The following is a 22,282-nucleotide window of genomic DNA, read 5'->3' as shown; positions in this document are numbered from 1 at the left end:
CATTGTTAAGTGTGCTCCCTTAAACACTTTGAAGGTTAATGTTGAGCCAGCAAATATTCATTAGTGTTGAGACTGAAAACATAGGTTTTGTGTGATATGAATACATCTGGTAAGTTTTAGAATATCTCTGGTTAGTATCAATATTTTTATGTATTTATATATAAAACGAATTTCTGATTACGTCCGTCTGAGTTAGCTAACAAAAAAATCTAACCATGGGTAAAGTAGGGCTAGAAGAATGGTTCTTAAAGTATTAGAATCGTCTAACCGAGCCTAATCAATCAGAGACAGTCACAAATACTTTTAGTTATTTTTTAAGGTCATTTTGTGTGACAATTTTATCAAGCTAATCTAATGCTACAGTCAATCTGCCTGAAAAACAGTAAAAGTGTCGAACTATGACGTCAGAAAAAATTAACAATTAAGCAATGAGCAATTTTTTTTTAAAGTAAAAAAATATTGAAATTTAATTTTATTTATTTTATCCAAAGAAAACTAAATATTTAGGGAACCTTAAATCAATTGAAAACTTGAAATATAAGTTTCTTCAAAGAAGGAAATGAATATTCTCAAATAGGATATATAGAAAAAGTTAAATCGAATTGTAAAGAAGGTAAAAAGTTGTGCTATTGTGCTATACTGTGAATCTAAAAGGCCAGCTGCCAAAACTTTGCTAATATTTTAATTTATTGGCTTAACTTTTACATCTCAGGTCAACAATAAAATTACAAGATGTGTATGTTGTAGTTATTCTAGATATAGTTAAAAAGTTGTTACATTAATTTTACATTGAAGTGGAGAAATTTTGATGGTAATACAAATCTTTTACTTTTATAAAATAATAATTTTGTCTTATTTGTTGCTATCTATAATACAAAGTAGCTTGATGTCTGTCCGTCTGTCCGTCTGTCCGTCTGTCCGTCTGTCCGTCTGTCCGTCTGTCTGTCCCTTAAGATCTCGGTAACCACTGAACCGATTGGATTCAACTCTTCAGGGTATATTTCTATTGGTCCTGTGGTGGTTTTAAGCTATTTTCTTGGGGGGTGGGACACCCCCAACCCCCCCAAAAACAAAAAATCCCCCCCCCATTTTTTTTTTTTTTTTTTTTTTTTGCTGAAGATTTCCTAGGTTCTTTAGGTTTTGTAGAAGATTTCCTAGGTTCTTTAGGTTTTGCAGAAGATTTCCTAGGTTCTTTAGGTTTTGTAGAAGATTTCCTAGGTTCTTTAGGTTTTGTAGAAGATTTCCTTGGTCCTTTAACGAATTTCGCCTTAATTTTTTTAATCACCTCTTGGGGCAAAGCCCCTAGAGGCTAGGGGCGAAGCCGCTAGTTACATATATAAAGCCTTGCTTTCTCTGCCAATGCAGCTAGATATGCATGAAGGTAGAAGAAAACGGATTCTAAATTATCCTGACTTTGATGCTGTGAGTATTGGTGCAAAAAATATGACGTCACAAAAAAAATTAGCCAATGAGAGGCCACTATAAATTTTACCATTGGTCAATAACGGCCTCTCATTGGCTAATTTTTTTTGTTACGTCATATTTTTTGCACCAATACTCACAGCATCCTGACTTCTAAATCTTTTTTATAAACTTTTTCTGTTGTTAGTTATTTTAAACCTTTGGGGGGGTAATATAGTATTGTTCAAACTTCTTTAACAATATATTTATTTTACGTTTATTGTATGATTCCTAAAGATCCCATAGAAATTCCCTTTGTCTATTTCATTGTTGTTATTTTAGGCACCTGCCTCATTGTTAGTAATATACATGTCATTAAGAATTTCAAATTCTTGGATTATTTATATTCTATCCTTATATGCCTATCTAAGATTTTTTTTTCATTTTTATATTCACTAGTGCATTAGATTGTCGGCAGCATTATATCATTTAAAGGACTAGTAAGGTTAATTGATAATAAAAAGTATTTTCTCAAAGAAGGCGATATGTGATTGTGTGCATTTATATGTGGTCATCTTAGATTTAAAGTGTTTAAATGCATTTTAATGACAGAAATCGTTACTTTCATTAACACTAATTTAAAATATACTAAATTTAATGGCCTTACACAATACACATCAAGCCTAATAATACATATTTTTTTTAAATTGAACGTCTTATATACTATATATATGTACATTAGGGTGGGTCGTTTTTGGACATTTCTTTCTGAGACTAAAAGCGGGGATTCTGCTAATGATTTTTATGAGCATAATACACCTCTGGATGATTTAAAATTTATCCTAAGTCTTAAAACCGCTGACGACCAGACATTCAATTGTGTAGCTATTTATTTGTCAATGGGTGTCAAAAATTTATTGAATCAGAACTTCCAGGAAAGGCCTTGAGGAGTAGAATTAGGAACTTTTGACCGTTTCATAAAATCTCGTTCCTAGCCTGAGAAAATCTCAAAAAACCTCTACAAATTGGGCGATTCTTAATAAACCTTTAAAAATGGTGTTTTTTTTAGTAATTTCTAAGGCTAGGAACGAGATACTTTTAAACAGACAAAAGTTCCTGATTCTACTCCTCAAGGCCTTTCCTGGGAGCACCATGAAGCCATAGTTCTGATTTAATGAATATTTTACTCTCATTGACAAATAGCTATACAATTGTATGTCTGGTCGTTGGTAAAAGGTTGGTAAATAAAGGGTAAGGAAGCGAAATATGACTTTGACTGACATATAGTCGGAAATTTATTATATAACTGGGGAAATGCTCAAAAATATTTAGCTCTCTAGCACTAATATGAACTGTGAGAATAATTAGAGAGAACTTGAATCTCGTTTTTTCATATTTTTTATTAATAAAATACATTTTTAAGTGGTCGCATTCTAAATATCAATTTTTAAAAATTCCTTTTCAGTCAGAAATTTTATTTAAGTTAGTTTTATCTGTTGCACATCCACTCTTTGTCTAATTCCGATATGAACCCGCCCTAATGTACATACATACTATATATATATTCAGACAGTCTTTAATTTATTTTGAAATAACCCTTTAAGGTCTGATTAGAAATAGAAATAAAAAATAATGTGCAATAGTCATACATAACTACTTTTTGCCGTTTAGTTTTTCTACTGTTTTGATTTGATATCAATATCATTTTTTATTGTAGAAGTGAAAATGTATTCTTCCTCCTATGGTAGTTATGGTGGGAGTAGCTATGGAAGTAGCTACAGCAGTTATGGACCTGGAGGATACACGTCTCTTTATACAAGGTAACAAGGATAAAGGATTGTGCCCTGCAGTGTGAACTGCTGGTCTCTCATCTGTTGTGTCTACTAAACTACGTTTACTGAATTATTTCAAATTTTTTACCTCACTTAACACCGGAGATTTTTAGAGCTAAAGTTTTGAAAAAGTGACTGAGGAAAAAGTAACTTTTAACATGAAACGTCTTTTTTAGCAAAATTAAGGTAGAAATCCTTTTATTTTTGTTACTAGCAGAAACTTCACACAAAAAAGAAATAAAAAATTTAGGTTTTGAGTAAAAAACATTTTTTACACATATTTTTGGAGTCTTTTTAGTTTAATGATATTTTGAAAAACTTACTTATTAGGCAAAATTGTTTTAGATTAAAAACCAAATAAATCTTTATGAATATAGCAGAAAAATTATTTTTGTTTCATAATCCTAACTTGAATAACAAAAAAGTTTTAAAGAAAATAAGATTACAACAATATGATATTTTCGTCTAAAAATTGACACCTAATTAAATGATTAAGATGTCAGAAAAGGGGGCGGAGCAACTGTCATAATTAATTCTTTTCATAAATAAGGGTAAATAAATAACCTAAAATTTGCAAATTATTAATTCTTTTAGCAGTATTTTTTGCCATTAAAAATTGATATTTTTTGGTGGAATAAAAAAGAAATTATTAGTTAACTTGTTTTTCTTTGTGTATCATTATTCAGTTGCCAGAAAAATATATTATAACCATCCAAAATTTATGAGAAACAAAAAAAATTCTTTTTTTCCGTCACTTTTTCAAAACTTTAGCTCTAAAAATCTCCGGTGTTAACGGAGTTAAAAAAATATTTTTATATCTATTTATGTGGAAATCTATAGAGAACAAGGACATATACATTTTTTAATAATTCATTGAGAAATAAGGGGTGCAGATGCTAAAAAATACTTTTTCGAGGGTCAATCTGTACAAAAACAAGGATGACAACATCCATAAGTAGAAAAGCACAAAATCTATAATGAAATAGACAAACATACAAATGATTTATAGAGCTGATTAACTGTTATCATAACAAAGAAAAGAAAGAGAGATATATGCAAATAAATATGCAAAAACTTAAAGTCACGAAACCTTAAAAAATTAAGGTTTATGTCTGAAAGCTTTAAAAAGAAAAGCAGCTTAAAAGCAGTTATACCTAATTATGGAGCATAGATACTTTTTTTCTATTAATTTCTTTCTACTTATTTTTCTATATCATCTCTAACAATTTTTATCTCATCATTTAAACAGCGTTGCTATAATTAGACTAGATTCTAGCTTCACTATTATTTGTAAATACTATAGTCATTTCTCTTCATTCTTTTAACATATTTTAGTAATTACAATACCCCATCTTTCCCTTCTGTCCTTGGCCTCCCACCAGCTACTGGAAGGTAAATAAATTTATATTTATAATTATAAAAGGAGATTTATCCATCTTAAATTATATGTTTTAAACTGATTATATTCAATTGTTATATCTTGTTCATAAGAAATTTATTGTAAATGATTAAAAATTTCTTTACTCAAAACAAATTATTATTTTATATTTTTGGGATGCCAAATTCGAAAGCAAGGCATAGAAAACATTACTATGCTTTAACATTGCCAATGTTTTTGGTCTAATTAAAAAAAATTTAAAAGGGTACCATTCTAACTTTTGCTGCAATTAATATATATCTACTATATATATCTTTTGATTAAAAATCCTATCTTTTGCACATTTATGTACTAAACAAATATTTATACTGAAAGCAATTCAAAGTTTTATTAGAAAGAAACATCAATCCCTTTTGTGATTTAATATTAATGTTCTATAAAACTTTGTTTGTTAATTTGTAAATACATTTCTTAGGTATAACGACATTTCCTCTCGCTATTCTGATGTAACTATATATCCAACACCAATCAGTTATAGGTAAAAAGGTTTTCTTGAAATAAAAATAAAAGTGTAAAAATTTTAATTTCAAAGAAATTTGTGTTATCAAGTAGCTCAGCAATAAGAAATGGTATCTCTGATTGTAAATGAACAATAAATGTTCAAATTAATATAGATATAAAATATATATAGCCGGACAAATTAAGGTACATAATAAATATCCAGGTTTATTTAGAAAATAAAATCAGGATTAAATGATATATGTATATTACCCCATCCCGTCCTAGAAAAATTTTGTTAAAGTTTTGGCCCCCAGCCAAAATATGGTTGATTTATGCAAAAAAATGACCAATGCCAAAAAAATTTTCTGTAATGCAAAAAATTACAATAGTACAAGCACTGCAAAATTTCTAAAATCTGCAAAAAGACCTGTATTTAAAGCTTTTGTACCATCTCTATTTTAAAGATTTATACAAAATTTCAACTCTTGTGTGTTGATATAAACCTGAAATTTACCAAAAAATGGAGACTCTCTCAATTATAACTTATGAAGGACGATGGTGTAGCAAGTAATCTTTTAAAGTCACAATTGCTAAATTGCATACATAAAAAATGAGGTTGGGCCGGTTTAAACGGATATGGATTAGGGTTGGACCGGATAGTTTTTTGGCCGGATACCGGATATCCGGCCGATTTCAAATGCCGGATATCCGGTATTTGGCCGGATATCCGGCCAACGCTGGATATCCAGCAAATGCCGAATAGGGGCACTTGAGGTGTGTGGAGTTGAATTTGATAACCATTTTTTTTATTTCAAATTTAAGAAATAAAATTTAGGGGGGGCTGACGCTCCTTATTTTTATATTTAGTTGAAAAATTAAATAAAAATGTGTTATTTTTTTGGGGGGAGGGAAGTATTTTTTTCTAGGGGCGATTTCTCTTGGAAGAGTGGTGGTACCCTCACCCAAAATAGTTATAAATCTTACCAGGGCCTATGAGAAGCTACCCTGTAAAGGAGAACCCAATCGGTTCAGTTGTTAGCAAGATCCTTCAGTACAGACAAACAGACAGACAAACAGATAGACATCCTGTTACTTTATTATAAGATTCAGGTTAAAACTTAAAAATGATGTAACTATTAAATGATCTTTCTTCTAAGCAATTAATCTAATAAACTATTACTACACTCAATCTGTAATATTGACCCCTTTTGTAGGATGGGTGGGGAGGTGGCATTGAAAGCATACCCCCCCCCCCCCCCTGTTTATTTTCTCTGTATGAAAGGTAGAGGGCTATAACTAAATGAATTTCGAAATATGGGTATGACACATAACTGAGAGTTGGAATTTTTTGAATACCCCCTTCCTGGCGGGCACAGGATGCCAGCAAACCTGGCAAGGTCATTCAGGTAAAAAGTAAAAACTTTTTTTTACTTAAACAAAGCATTTCATGTTATCGAATACTTAAATATTCTATAGTCGTACATCCTCATATGAAATATAGGTGTTCAAGTTTAGGCTTTTTATATGTCTTCATGACATATTACAATTTCATAAAATCCGTTGCTGTTTACCTGCCGACCGCCAGTTTGAGGCTGGCAGCTGCCAAGAACTGCTGCCCCTCGCCAAAATTTATGTTTTGAGATTTCTAATATAAAATTTACATAAAGATAAAAATATTTAGAAAAAATTTTTCTTATAGCTTCAATAATAAGAAAATTATAGCCATTTATAATTAAAAAAGCAGAAATTTTTGTTGTAAAATATAAAATATTATATTACCGGATATCCGGCCGGATAGTTTCAATATCTGGCATCCGGCAGGATATTGATTATGGCCGGATATATGGATATCCGGCTGAGTTATAATATCCAGTATTCTGGTTTATATTGACACACTAGAGTTGAAATTTTGTAAAGATCTTTAAATGAGAGTTGGTACAAAGTTTTTAAAATCTGCAAAAATAAAGCTTAAAGCTTTTGTACCATCTTAATTTTAAAGATTTTTACAAAATTTCAATTCTAGTGTGTTGATATAAACCTAGATACCAAATATCAAGCATTATAATTCAGCCGGATATCCTTATCTGTCAAATCTGGACCATCCCTATTATTTATGTATGCAATTTGGCAATTCTGACTTTGGAAAATTTGACAGATACGGATATCCGGCTGAGTTATAATGCTAGATATTCGGTATTTAGGTTTATATCAACAAACTAAAATTGAAATTTTGTAAAAATCTTTAAATTTAAGCTTTAAAAACAGGTCTTTTTGCAGATTTTATAAATTTTGCAGTGCTTGTACCATCGCAATTTTTGCATTACAGAAAAAACATTTTGTATGGGTCATTTTTTTTTGCATAAATCAACCATATTTTGGCTGGGGGCCAAAATTTTAACAAAATTTTTCTAGGACAGGACGGGGTAATGTATATCATAAAACTTCTGATATGAGTAAATCACATTCCTATACATTTCTTTTATTGAGTAGAAACATATTAATTAAGTTCAAGCTTTCAATCTCAAAAATCAGCCAATTAAATTACATTTGCACTTTCCATATCTCACGTACAATTACTGTCATTCATAGGAGATTCTTTTTAAGCATTTAAGCTTTTTATCTTTAAATCTTTAAGCACTGACGAGTAAAAATATGTTTGTATGTAGAATATATGTACAATGTAATAAATATTTTCTATTCTCAGATTTGTTTTCACTTTTGATGTTTTCTAACATAAATAATTAATATTTAGAAGTCCTTTATTGAACCCCAAACGTGGTTTATCAGTACAGAGAGGAAATTCAGTTCCACCAACTTTTGGTAAGAAATTTTTTCTAAAAGTTAGGATACTCTATATGTCAGTCATGTTTGTTTAATTATGTCTGTAATTGTTATGTTTCAACGTTTTACAAGTAATAAGTTAATAAACTTGAAATCCTGTTGACCTAAAATCATACAATAATAGTTAAATATGTTGTGAAAGTCAAACAAACATAAACTAAGTTTTGGGCATACTTAAATAGAAAAAGAGGTAGAGATAGAAAAAGTTTTGATTAGGGCAGGTAGCATCAGAAGCAGTAAGCCGTGCAGCTTAGAAAAGCTCCCAACCAATTTACCTCAACAGCAGCCATCTTCAGCTGCAGCCAACAACTAATTAATTTATGCACAGAATCCCTTCCCTCAGCCGTAGCTACAAGGTTTTCAGAAGCTGTAGCCTCAGAAGCTGATCTGCTTGGAGACTTAATCAGCTTTTCAAAGCCGCAACCACCCTAACTGCACGTATTTTAAAGTATCTTACTCAAAATTTGTCTGTAGACCATATGCAATAAGAGAAAAGCCACTAGAATTTTAAATTAGAGTATAAACAGGATTAGAAATTAATATAGTAGTTTCGCTATGAAAAATAATCGTTAATTCTTTAGTTATTTTTTTTGTAAGTATTATTCACACTTGTACTGTTTGAATTTACCTGTTGTAGAGAAAATATTTGGGTATCTGATTGTCTTCATTGGCAAACATATATAATATAATATTTTTCTTGGCATATCACATACAATTACGTTCATAATTCATTGTCATTGGTGTATCAGGTTATTTTATGCACCCATTAATTTTAGTCAATGTTTTTAATTCTCATACCTAAAAATTTTAAAATTTTATACAAATACTTAAAAATTTACTGGGTGACAGAAATAAACTGCGCTTTCTCGTTTTCTAACAGAAACAATAAGAAATACCTCTCCTCCTTGCAATAAAGGGGCAATGAAGAGGCAATAAATTGGCCATCGAGGGGCTATGTAATATTATTTAGGGGTAGAGTGATGAAGGGGCAATGGATGGCCTTTGCTATTTTAAATTATGACCTCCTCATCGCCCCTTCATCGTTTCTTCAAAATTATTATGTAATACATGCAATAGAGGGACAATAGAGGGGTAATGAAGGGGTGATAGAAAGGCAATTGAGGGGCAATGAATGGGTGATAAAGGGGCGATAAAGTGGCAATGGACGGTTGATGAAAGGGCGATATACGGGCAATTGAGGGTCAATTAAGGGTGATGAAGGGGCAATAAAGTGGCAATAAAGAGGCCATCAAGGGCTTTGTAATATAATTTAGCGAAGAGGCGATGAAAGAACAACGGAGAAGCAATAAAGAGGCCATCAATGTAATATAAAATAGGGAAGAGGCGATGAAGGGGCGATGATGAGGCAATAGAGGGGTCACCTAGGGGCTATGTAATTTGAAATGTAAAGTGACGAAATGAAGAGGCGACGAAGGGAAAGTGAAATGTTGATGAAAGGGCAAATAGAGGCCATAAAAGGGGCCATCACGGGGCTATGTAATGTAAATTGTGAAGGGGAGATGAATGGGCGATGAAGCGGCCATGGGCCATGTCACAAAACTGACTATAGCCAACAATCTTTTTAATAGCGAAGCTTTTTCATATTTAGGGTTTCGGTTCATGCATCCGTCCATAACAAATAGCTCTTATCTTTAATTAATTTACCATTTCAGAGCTTCGCTTTTATAATACTTGTAATCCTTGTCTTATTTAAAATCAGCTGCATAACATAGACAGATTAATTATTAACCCAACAGTTGATTAAGTTAGTTACATCATATACAGGGTGTGCCACATATCCTCGGACTTTTCTAAATTGTAAACAAATGAACATAAAATCGTCGATTTTAAAGATTTTATTAAATTTTAAAAACTTGGAAGCAAACTAGGTATATGACTACTAGATCATTGATTAAAATCGCCGCCAGCATCAATCACCGCCTTTACCCGCCTCCTCAACCGCCGGCAGGCACAGGTCAAAATGTACATGTCCAAGATGGCGAAGTTCTCCTTGATAGTGGCAATTAGGGAGGTCTTTGTGGCATGGACACGTCTTTAGGTGCATGCTTCAAAGTAGCCCTAGGCCCAAAAGTCCATTGAATTAAGATCGGGCTGCTGGGAGGCCCCATTTCCTTAGGAATGTGAGTAACCGCAGGATCCTAATTCACCCAACTTTCAAGCTACCATTTGACACGGAGGCTTTTATTTAGACCACAGTTGAGCTAGAACGACGTTCGTTTCCTTTTTAGAAATGGCATGAAGATTCAAATAGGGTTGTCAGCGCAATCCATAGTCTAAAATGAGTTTTTAAGTTCCGTATGGGTCTCTAAAGTCGAGAACCGAGAAATTTTCACGATTTTTGACGTTTTTGACATCTCTAAATCTGTCACGTTTCACTTTGCCGGAGCACTACAGCCAAGCGATTTTAGATATAGAGCTCTAGTCTTTTTTAGTGTCTTACTTATATATCTAACAGTATCCTTAGCAAGTTGCATAACTCTACTATCTCATCTACAGATGGGCTGAGGTCCGATTTATTGGGCCCTAGTCGAGAATCCAGATTATACCACCGGCGCAACTCGAATCTGCCTTGTTAAACATAAGCGCGGCCAGCTCGGAGTAAGAGCCCAGCTTTTTATAGTGGGGTCAAACGTCCTGATTGGTCGAGTAGTTTTGACGCTTTGGCCGTTTAAAGAAAGTCCGAGGATATGTGGCGCACCCTGTATATCTTGCTTCTTGATATTTTTAACATTGTACAAGGACTTTTAATTATTTGTATTTTCACATTTCTTCTTGTTGTCTCAGAAAACCTTATTTATGAATTATGGTTAAATAAATTTAGATTTTGAGTATCTTTTTTTTAACATTAAAATACTTATTTTCTACATATGTTATAATAAAAAATATTTTTCAGACACAAGTAGACCACCTACTAGAGGATCTTCAATTGTGAGGTAAAAAGTCATTAAATGATACTTTAGAACATAATTTTCTGTAAAGTTTAAGAAAGGCAGTTACTTTAATCCTCATTCAACACTTAAAGAGTCACGAAGATTATTTTAACCCATCTTTAACAAAAATTTTAGGTTATTAAAGTTTCTCTGTATTTTATAGGCTTACCTAGTAGGTTACATAAATTGAAATTTATTACTTTTAAATTGGGTATAAAATAAATCTTTTGATATTTAGTTAACTCCATAAATATTGTACACATATTTATTGCGATAAATATTACTAGAAGGGTTAATTTTACACATAAAGTAAATGAAAAGCTAGTATAATGTTCTTAATTACCTACTTATATCTTATGTAAAGAAATAAAATACATTTTTATTATTATTTAAGTATTATTTCAATATAATATATTAGCGGTTACGCCCCTAGGGGCACTTGAGGCGGAGGGAGAAGAATTTTGATAACCACTTTTTTTTGGGGGGGAAGGGGGTATTTTTTCTAGGAGCGATATTTCTTGGGAGCGTGGTGGTACCCTCCCCCAAAATAGTCATAAACCTTCCCAGGACCTATGAGAAGCTACCCTGTAAAGGAGAGCTCGATCAGTTCAGCGGTTAGCGAAATCCTTCGGTACAGACAAATAGACATCCTGTTACTTTATTATAAGGATTATCTGTTTTAAGTTTATAATAAAAAGTTTTAATTTTTGCAATAAGGTCATTAAGTTTCTTTCTTTTTCTAATTGTTAAGGACAATTTTCTTTGGAACTATTTAGTAGTATGTGCATGTACATTTAGTTTGATCTGAGCTAGGAATGAAGGATAGAATGTAAAAGTTTATGTTCCCCTACTTTTTCTGGGCATGCACAATTGTGTGCAACTTCTTTTTACAGGCTAAAATTATAAACTTTAATGAAGGTAAAATTTTTACGCAATTATGAAAGTATTTTAGTTTTAAATAAAGGAAATATGCACACATATTTTTACATATAAGAGAAACAGGAAAATACAAAGATTGAATAATTGTTAACTTTTAAAAATAATTTTAACCACCTTTAAATGCAAAAGAAATAAATTTTATGAAAGATTATAATATAAATATTTTGAATGGTTTTGGTGAATGGTTTATGTGAAGGAAATAATCTGGGCACTGCTCAATATTTTGCTTGTGTGACTCCAGCATAATTTGGCAACCTCTCCTAAATCTATATCAGTTTCATGTCTTATTTTTCTTGTAGAAGCATACTATCACAAAAATCAATACTCAAATATTTTATGTAATCTCTAGTTGATATATTCTTCTCTGTATCAATCATATGTTTGTATAACAAGGATTATTGCTTACATACACACAATTATACATTCAGCAGAAAATAAATAAAATGTATAATACATGTTAAGATAAAATTATCAACAAATGTTAAACTTTATCATTATAATTCACTTTGTCAGTCCGTCAGTCAGTCCGCAAAGTTATAGCAAAAATAATGAGATTTACACAGCTGCTATTAAAGCTAGACGCTTTTCACTTTTTATTGATTTTCTGGTATATTTGGTGTTTTAGATTTTGAAGGTAATAGTGTAGCGTGTTTGGCGTAAGCTGCGGAAACACGACAAAATTTCTTTAAATTCAAATTGTAGAGAAGCTTTGCTTCGAATTCAACAGATAATTTTATTTACAAGAATATTGGCCAAAGATTTTAACAATAATAAACATTTCTATCTACAGATTATAATATAAATATATATACATGTTAAGATAAAATTTTTAACGAATATTTAATTTTATCATTATAATTCACTTCGTCAGTCCGTCAGTCCTTTGATGTATTTTGGGGGAAAAATCCATATATACAATGGTTTTACGGGTTAACTTTAGATTTCTTACAACAATACAGGCTTAAAATATATTCAAAGGAAGTGTAGCTACTCGTCTGCTAGAATCCGTTTTCTCGTATTCATTCGAATCCGGTGGATAGGAACTGGTTCTCATCCATACGAATATAAAAATGTACAATCATAAGATTAAAATCAGTTTTTTTAAATCGGTGCCTTCGGCACCTCGGGGCTAAAAAACTAGTTTTAATCTCATAATTGTACATTCTATATCCGCGGAAAGCCGTTTATGATACGATGCGAAAAATAACTATTAATTGATTTTTGAGATCAAGATGAAAGGACATGTAGCTTTTGATTTAATTTTTCACATATTCTGTATGATTTATCTGCTGCTATTGACAGATATTAGCTAATATTTTTGGAAAGATATTCCTTTCTTAAAAGCATACAACATACATTTTACTATATCTGTTGGTGCAACAAAAGACATTCTTCAAATTTTAAAATTTTACGTGATTCGTTCTAATTCTTTTTCTTCTTCTATGTTATTACCACTGAACATTTGCTTTATAGTTCACTTTGTGTGGTCGTTTGTCAATTATGTTTCTATGCTTTGCTACTTGTGGAAGTTGTCAGTGATTTTCTCGGCTTTTGTCCATCTATAGGTTATTTGGGGTGCTATATCGATTCCTATATTTTTACTTTTTCGTGATTTTCTCAACCCTTTTTCCAAATAGAGGGCTGAAATTTTCAGGGATTAATCAATTTCACATTCTACATATTTTCACTAAGTTTTAAAAAGATTTGTCTATAAATTGGGGTGCTAGATCGATTCCTATTTATAATGTTTTCCGTGATTTTCTCTATTCCTATTCAGGATTGACGCCTGAAATTATAAAAGATCGAATATGCTCATGTTCTACGTTTTTCAATCAAGTTTTATTAAAATTTGTCTATTAATTGCGGTGCTAGATCGATTCCTAGATTTTTAAGTTTTCATGATTTTAAAGTTTGCGTGATTTTATCAAGTTTAATTTTTATTGTATGACACTGTTCTATATTATTTTTTTTCCGATATCCCTTTTTTTGAGCTTTGCTACTAATTGATGTTGTCATTATTATCGTTTTTTAATATTAATTGATTGTTAGAAGAGCAAAACTCTAAACACAATATTTTTTTTAGATCTGGCCTTTTGAATTAAATTATTTAATGGTATTAAATAATCATAATATAATTTATATTCTTTGTTAATAAAGTAAATATATTTTCAATTTGCTTTTGTACAGATAATTAAAAAGTTTATTCAAGTCTTGAACAATACTGATTTTATAAACAAGTTAAAATATATAAAATATGCAAAAGTAAGAAAACACAATAAAAAGCTGTAAATCATACAATTTTATGTATGGAATACTTTACAAATAGATATTTTATTAAATAGTTGTGTGTATATTGTACTTCCTTTAATAAGCACTAAAAGCATAGATTATTCTAGAAATATTGTAAATATACATTCCAACATAAATGCAAATAAATGTAAAGCTCACTCAAATACACTTGAACTAAATTTTATATTCTCCCCATATCTGACACACTAAAAGATTTTTCAATATCTAACTTTATAAAAAAAATCTTATTCTATGAAACATAAAAGGTCAAGTGTTGATAATAATTATGTGTGTTGCTAGCTCAGCAAAGCAAAACCATAATATTTTATATTTCTTTAGGCGAGAAATGAAGAAGAAAGAGGAAGAAAATCACATGTGGGAGATAAAACTTTTACATCCACTTTCCTATTTTTCATGGACTAGTTATATATTATGTTCTTTTGCTGTGAAGATTGAAATTTTCACAACTTTAACGAATCTTGGAAATGTTTTTAGTTTTACATTTAAACTTTACAAACAAAATATTAAATTATTTTACTTTTATGTAAAAAAATATTTTTTTTGTATTTTTATTAAAAAACATATAATAAGAATTAAAATGTTTAATTTTTTAACAATTAAGATTCTTTTTTATTATTTCTTTTTATATGAGATGAATAACTATGATAAGCATCATTTGAACTTGCAAGATAGCTATTTGTTTTAAGTGAGTATACACAACACAGAAATAAAAAATATTCTGATGGGGGAAAAGTGTTTCATTATTCATTTCCACATTTATGTGAGTGGAAAATCTAGATACAACAAAAACAAAATAATGTTAAAAAGATTCGCTTTGTCCATAAAATACACAATATAAAAAGAAAATATCAATCTTGTGTTTTGTGGACAAATATACAAATATAAGATGCAACATATTGACAGACTTACATCAACTTAGACTTATTCAAAAATTGTTGTATCAGTTTTTTTTATTTTTTTTTTTCATTTGTTCTTTTTGAATCATTAGAAATATACGATTGAAATCGCCAAGCATACCGAGAGAAAGAACTAGAGACGAACTAATTGATTCTATCATTCACACGAGAACTAAAGAACACAGGTAAATAAACGGAAACGCTTATAAAACAATTTAAGTATTATTATAAGGTAATTTAATTATAAATAGACATACAAACACACTTCAGGTGTTCTTAGGTATAGTTAAAACCAGGATAAAGCGAAGTTCTGAAACAATAGAATAAACGAACATTAACATTTGTAGAGTGTCAAAACTGAATAATCAGAATATAAATGTAAAAAAGTCGAATTAAAATTGCAAGTAATTTGTTGAAAATCTGTTTAAATACAGGATAATGTTTAAGGACATACTTACATTTTTAGGACTTGAATATAGAGATGCTTCACTTATAAAATTGTACTTTGTTGTCCTAAGAATTAGCATTCCTAAAATCAGATCAATCGGATAATTATATCACATATTATTTGTATTAAAATGAACGTACGGTCATTCTGGTAATGATTATAGAGTTGCTAAGCTTTCTAAATCGTACCTAACTACTACAGGAATAACCATGCAAAGATAAAAATCGATAGGACAATTCTAACCACAAGATCTAACTGTTCCACAAAAAAAGCTAACCGTTATAGAAAAGCTTCGCTTTTAAAAATCTGCTAAAGGTGAGCTGCCATTAAAAAAAAGAAAATTTTTGACAGCTTGACTTTAGCAAAGTGTTTAAGCTTCATTAAGATAAGAAAATTCAATCTTTTTTGGACGTATAAACAACTCTTTATCAGAGTTAGAGGGTTAGATTGAGGCTCTCATGCTTAGTCCAACACTTCCCCTTCCCGACATCTACATACCAGGTCTTTAAAAACCAAAACTTAAATTTAGCCTACTTTAATTACTTTCTGAGAGAAAATCATTCAGGAGCCATTCTGCGATTTTTTTTCTTAATAAAATTATGCCATTGAAAATTATGTGATCATTTTTGACGTAAATTAATCTATAATTAATCTATATAAAGCGAAATGTTTAATAGTTTACAAGATGAATATTAATAACAATTTTAACAATTAATAATATTTTTAAAGAGTCATGCCTGGTTTTAAGTCTACCTCAGACTTTGTTGAAAGAAGACATCTCAAAGTTGACTGTGACAAGGTATCTATGATTTAATCATCAACATTTTACAGAGATAAGAAAATACATAAAAAATAGCCTTAACAAATCAAGTCAGAGGAACAAAAGAAGAATGTTTACAAGTTTTTACATTTCAGATTAGATGTTATGCTTTGCTCATTACATCGTATTAAAACTTTTTTAGAAAAATAATCACAAACTGAGGTTAAAAGAATAATTAAACAATATAAAAAAATTTTGTTGGAAAGATTTAACGCTTTTAAATACCAAAATAAACAATTAGAGCTATCCGTCACATACAGACATACGAACTAACTCAGAATGTAGGCAAGGTTCAATTTCTAAAGGATTTATAAAATTTAAGGAGATATCTTTAGCTTTTTATTAGTTACTATCAGATACCCTTTCCCAAAATAGTTAAAAACCCTTCCCAAGACGTATAAAAAGCTGCCTTGTAAAGAAAACCATATTGTTTAAGTGTTTAGAGAGATCTTTTAGTACAAACAAACACACATAGATCTTGTTACTTTATTGTAAGGATGAATAATTACAGTCACTTTTCAAATAATCATTGTTGTTAATTGTCTGGCATAGCAGTAGCCAGAATAAACTCAATAAAATCAAGGCCTAAACCATTTAATACTAAAAAAAAGATGCAGAAGTGAATAAAACAGAAGTTAAAGAAAATATTTCAAATAAGCATTAAAAATTTACAAAGATGCAATTTGTGGTTATAAGTATATTAGATTTTCTTCATTTGCAGACATTTTCCATTTAATGATTCAAAGTTGAAACCTTTTTATTGATTTTGGCATATTTCCAGCAACCTTTGAACAAATTTAATTGTGTGAAATCATAAATTTGAATGCAGCTGCTCTTTAATTATGACATATAATAATTTATGCCTAATATGCCTTACTTAGTAAAAATCAGACGTGCGGCTTTGAAAACGACACATTCTTGTTGCATTTCTTTTAATTCGACAGCAAAAGCTAAGCGGATGTCATGTTATTTTACAATAGAATATAATTAAACGAAATATTTGTAATTAATGCACTGAAATAAAATTTTACTATTTACAAACATGTCACAAATGAACAAAAATAATCATTAATAACCACATAAAGATCATTTACTTAATTTTATTAAATCTAATTGTATGTTTAGTACAAATTTTCGATCGATCATTAAATTATATAAAAAAATTGATTTACACGTTCCAATGTTTACATGCATATTATTTTACATTTGTATTTTTGATTCATTGGAATGACTTTTTAGGTTTATGAAGGTATTATTATTGGTAATGGAGAAACTATTTGCAACATAGAATATTTGAGAGGTATCTTTCTTAAAATTTAATTTTGTTGGGTGATTATGCTGGATATATACAAAAAAAATGACAACTAATATAAAAGCAAAGCTCTGAAAAGGTAGGACAAACGAATATTAACACTTAGAATTAGAGCCTTAGAACTGAAAAAGCAGAATACAAATGTATTAGTCACAACAAAATTAAAACTAAATTTGTTTCAAAATTACACAAATACAGAATACTGAAATTTAGAATATTTTTAGGACTTAATTATAGAGATGCTTTGTGCCTTAGTGTAAAAGGAATTAGTATTCGAAAAATAAAATGAATGGAATAATTATATCGTACAAATTTATGTTGTCAAAAAAGTAAAAATCAACAAGTTTAAAATTGACGTACGGACTTTATGGTAACGAATATAGAGTTGCTACGCTTCCTTGATTACGACTGACCCTAATTATAGAAAATCTTCGTTTATAAAACTTTTGTCAAAGAAACAAGGATGTCAATATTCAACATGTAAGCTAGGTCAAACTAAAAGTGAGATATTAATAAAGATTATGGACAAACAGGCAAATATTAAAGAAAATTCTAAATTACGAATGTTTTATCTTATTTTTGATTAAGGTGTTGGAGTAACTCATGTGCTAAACACTGCCGAGCATCATGTTGTTGTTAATCCCAGCAAATACAGCTGTTATGGTATCAAGTATTATGGATTTCATGTTGATGATTTGCCTGGGGAAAACATTTCAAGGTAGAATTGTATAATAATTTCCTAAACAGAGAAAAAACTATCCTTTTCTTGTCTGCACGTGGCAAAAAATATGCATTTTATACAGCATCCACATTATAAACATATATAACTTTCTATTATTCTATCTATATATCTGTTGTCTATATACTATTTACATAATTATCTTAAATTTTGTCTTTCTATTGATTGTGTATGAAATTTTAGAAACAGAAAATAAAAACCAAATGTTACGGTGATTTCAGGTATAAGGTATAAACAACAAGCAAATTAATTCAAAAATTGATTTAGGGGGCAAAATGGTGCAACGTTTATTAAACCTTTTTCAGTTGTTGTTGGGGTGTAAAATTTTACCATAAAAATAGTAAAATTAAGGCATTTTTACAATCTTGTGAGTTATTTGTTAACACAAAATCCAATAAAGCAAACAATAATTTGTAACAAAAAAAAAGAACTGGTCACAAGAAGAAGTTGAATTTTAAGTAGATTTTATGCTAATAGCATCATGATCAACGCCCTTTAAAAATTCTGACCTCAAACTACAAGGTTATCCTGCATTTTTTTTGTGTTACTTTAGTTGTGACCACCATGGTTTTTCTTCTATTTTTGCCTCCAACATCGCTATACGCCGCCAACAGAATAACATATTAGTTAGAGGTTATATTTTTCAAAGGGCTTTAATCGCTATGCTGTCAATATAAAATCCAATTAAAAATTAACAGAAAACAATAGTTATAGGAATATGGCCTGATTGTTCCTCAACTGATTTCTTATTAGCTGGTTTTTAAAGTATGTATCTAGATTATATCTAACACTGAAAAGTCATTAAAAATTAGACAAGTACTTCACTAAAGCAATGGATATAGTATACATAGATATATTGACAAGGGAAAATTAGTCGGTTTGTTCATCTAGTAGGCGGGGATTTAGAAAAGAAGGTAATTTAGCCAGCTGCCATTATAATTGTATTACAGGGCATAAAAATCTGGTGCAAGATCCATGTAATACTATATCAAATATCATATTATGACTGTTTGAACCCAGTAAAAGTGTCGAAATGATTATGATGTAAAAAAAATAATTAGCCAATGAGAGGCCACTATAAATTTTACCATTGGTCAATAATGGCCTCTCATTGGCTAATTTTTTTTACTTCATAAAAGTTAGGCTTCGACTTAAAGCAGATTCTTTCACATTCCTGCTGCGCAGAAGAGTGGTTAATTATGTTTTGAGGTAAGAGAGGCTAAATTGGCTGGCTTTGGCTGTGAGTTGCTTATACTAAGGGTGGCTCATGTAAACCGCGCGGCTGACAGTGTAGGATGCTGATGGAGGTGAGCTGCTGATCTCTGGATGTGCACAAAATAAGAATAATATTGTTTTAAAATGTGTTTACAACCTTAGTTTTATCTTAACCTTAATCCTATGTTAACAGAAATTCTGTGCTCATGCTACTATCAATCTAGATTCCTATTTTAACCATAATCTCTGTGTCACATACATCATGTTAAGCCAGGCACATTTTTACTAAATGTATTACAAGTGGCAGATTTACAGAGCATGGTTGCTTTGCAACTAAAAGTTTACACCAAGATACCTTGTCAAAATTTTAGTAAAAGATTTTAATAATTGCTCATAATTATGTATTTATTATTGTTTGCATCAAAATAAACACAATATATACATTTGATACTAAAGATATTTTTTAAAAATAGGGTCTTAAATAAAAAGGATTAATTTATTTGTGACTAAAAACAGCTTAGCTGTGTCAGTTACTAAAAAACTTATCAAAACTTATTGAAGTACATATGATTTACTGTTATACACGGATTAGCGAAGCTTTTCTATAATTAGAGCCGGTCCTCAAGTACATTACAAATAACTTATCGTTATTTTGATTATGTGAGAATTTTCCTATTGATTTCAAACTTTGCAAAATAATTTCTATAGCAGGTTTTAAGAAAGCGTGGTAGTTTTAAACTGCATTTTTTGTATTAAATGATTTTCCTATTCATCTGATTCCCTAAAACAATATTGAATTTTGTCCTAGTCCTATTTAGGAAATTTTGCCACAAAATTTTGTACAATGAAATAATAATTTGTTTCTTAATTAAGTTCTATAAGAATTTAAAAGTTCCGTTTTTTAACGTCTGATTTTAGAGCTTCGCTCATATGGATGTTATCAACTTTGTTTTTATTCAGATATTTTCACCGCACAACAGATTATATTGACAAAGCAGTGAAGAACGGAGGCATTGTTGTTGTTAATTGTGTTATGGGATGGTCGAGGTATCTTTTCAGACAAATATTATCATTATTTTGCATAATAACATCATATTTCCTTTGCAATAGAATAACATATCAAAATCTTGATTATAATGATGACATTTAGAAGAAAGTTTAAATATTGAATCAAATATGCCTTAATTTTGAAATCCATAATCTTTTGAGGTAAACTTAAATTATATTTGTTTAGTAAGATATATAAGTTTTCCGGAATTTTAATGTTAGGGGGAGATTTGAAATCTGCATCAAATTTTAAGGATTTTTAAAAAAAAATCGTTTTTTGTATAATTCTTTATCTAAAAGCGGAAATGCATTTTATTTTAAATAATTTTGACCAATAGGATGGTGGATTTTAAACTACCTGCGCTCTAATTGGTTGAATGATGTACGCCATCCAATCAGAGCGCAGATTTTTTAAATCCACCAATCACAGATGCCAAAATTAATAAACTTGAATTGCATTTCCGCTTTTAGATAAAGAATTATAGAAAAAACGAATTTTATAAAAAATCCTCAAAATTTGATGCAGATTTCAAATCTCCCCCTAACTTTAAAATTCCGGAAAACTTATATATCTTATTGTTTAGGTCTGCAACCTGTGTAGCTGCTTATTTGATGATGAAACATGGTATGACTGCAACTAGAGTAAGTAAAAGTTACATTTAATTATACTATATTTATAATATAAATTTTTAAAGGCCTTTTACGAAAGTTTCTTATTACTATTTTAACACCTAAAATCTATAAGATTGTTTAACGATCAGTCTAGTCGTTTAGGAAATCTTAACAGATCCTTACCTTCAAGTTCAGGTCCCCAACAAAGACTTTGCATATAGTTAACTAATGCTTAAAATTGTTATTCAGCAATTTTCTCTGAGATATCCTTAGGTTGTAAGGTGTTAAATATTAGTATTAGATTAGAATTAAATGTATCAAGCAATTTTAACATGCTTTTCCTCTTTCCATTAACTAGGGTGGCTTGAACACATAGTTGTCTAAACTATAGGCCAAAGTAATATAAAAATTGAGTAGTTTCCACGAAAAAAACAAGTCATCTTGTGATCTAACATAATATGCTGTCCGCGAAGCTTACCAATCTAAGATTGTCTAAAAGATTCTTACTTCGAATCTTCGTGTGCATTAGAATCCTATCTTCAGAGAGTTAGAGCTACAAATGTACATACACACACAATTTATCGCTTTTTTGCATAGACTTTTTTTGTTATTATAGTATTTTTTATGCAGAAAGGTTTTATTTGAGCTGCTTTAATATTCTAAACAAAATCTAACAAGATAATAAATGTTTAATATATTTAGGCTATTGAAACAATTCGCCAGTCTCGCCCCATTCGACCAAACGCTGGATTTTTACAACAACTTGCGGATCTTGAGAATACACTTTCTAAAAGAATTTCGCTGTTTTGGAAAAATTAATCTTATTGTTAAACCATATTTTATATTTAATATGATGTAAATTTTTTACTTTTTAAATTTTTTAGCTGTAAATCTTACAACATATATGTTCCTTTTTATATTACCTAGTGCTTAAATTTTTAACCTAAATCACTTTGTTTTTTGTGCCTTTTTATAAAACGTTATACAGTGTAAATTGTTAAAAAAACATTTTCAAAAAGTCATAACATATTTTTTTATCT

General features: G+C 30.0%; 1 protein-coding gene across 1 annotated transcript; it reads left to right on the top strand.

The window, feature by feature from the left end:
- Positions 1-3,071: 3,071 nt before the first annotated feature.
- Positions 3,072-22,267, top strand: LOC145328595 (uncharacterized). Its single transcript, XM_080172338.1, has 13 exons — positions 3,072-3,221; positions 4,569-4,625; positions 5,087-5,149; positions 7,865-7,932; positions 10,868-10,907; positions 14,472-14,507; positions 15,142-15,234; positions 16,227-16,296; positions 17,557-17,617; positions 18,218-18,347; positions 20,544-20,630; positions 21,215-21,272; positions 21,945-22,267. Exons 1-13 carry the CDS (start codon positions 3,127-3,129, stop codon positions 22,059-22,061), a joined length of 975 nt encoding a protein of 324 aa, XP_080028464.1. The 5' UTR covers positions 3,072-3,126; the 3' UTR covers positions 22,062-22,267.
- The last annotated feature ends 15 nt before the right edge of the window (positions 22,268-22,282 follow it).

Source organism: Acartia tonsa, chromosome 9 (assembly GCF_053477335.1).
Source record: "Acartia tonsa isolate MP-2025a chromosome 9, ASM5347733v1, whole genome shotgun sequence".
In the NCBI taxonomy this organism is placed as follows: domain Eukaryota; kingdom Metazoa; phylum Arthropoda; class Copepoda; order Calanoida; family Acartiidae; genus Acartia; species Acartia tonsa.
Note: the sequence above shows the minus strand (reverse complement) of the source record. Positions and strands in the feature narration are given on the sequence as shown.

Excerpts from the sequence above, each read along its gene's own strand:
- LOC145328595 (XM_080172338.1), top strand. The coding sequence starts at position 3,127 with ATGTATTCTTCCTCCTATGGTAGTTATGGTGGGAGTAGCTATGGAAGT. Across the intron at positions 14,508-15,141 it reads AAAGAGGAAGAAAATCACAT|AAATATACGATTGAAATCGC; the intron begins GTGGGAGATAAA and ends TTGAATCATTAG. Across the intron at positions 18,348-20,543 it reads CCTGGGGAAAACATTTCAAG|ATATTTTCACCGCACAACAG; the intron begins GTAGAATTGTAT and ends GTTTTTATTCAG.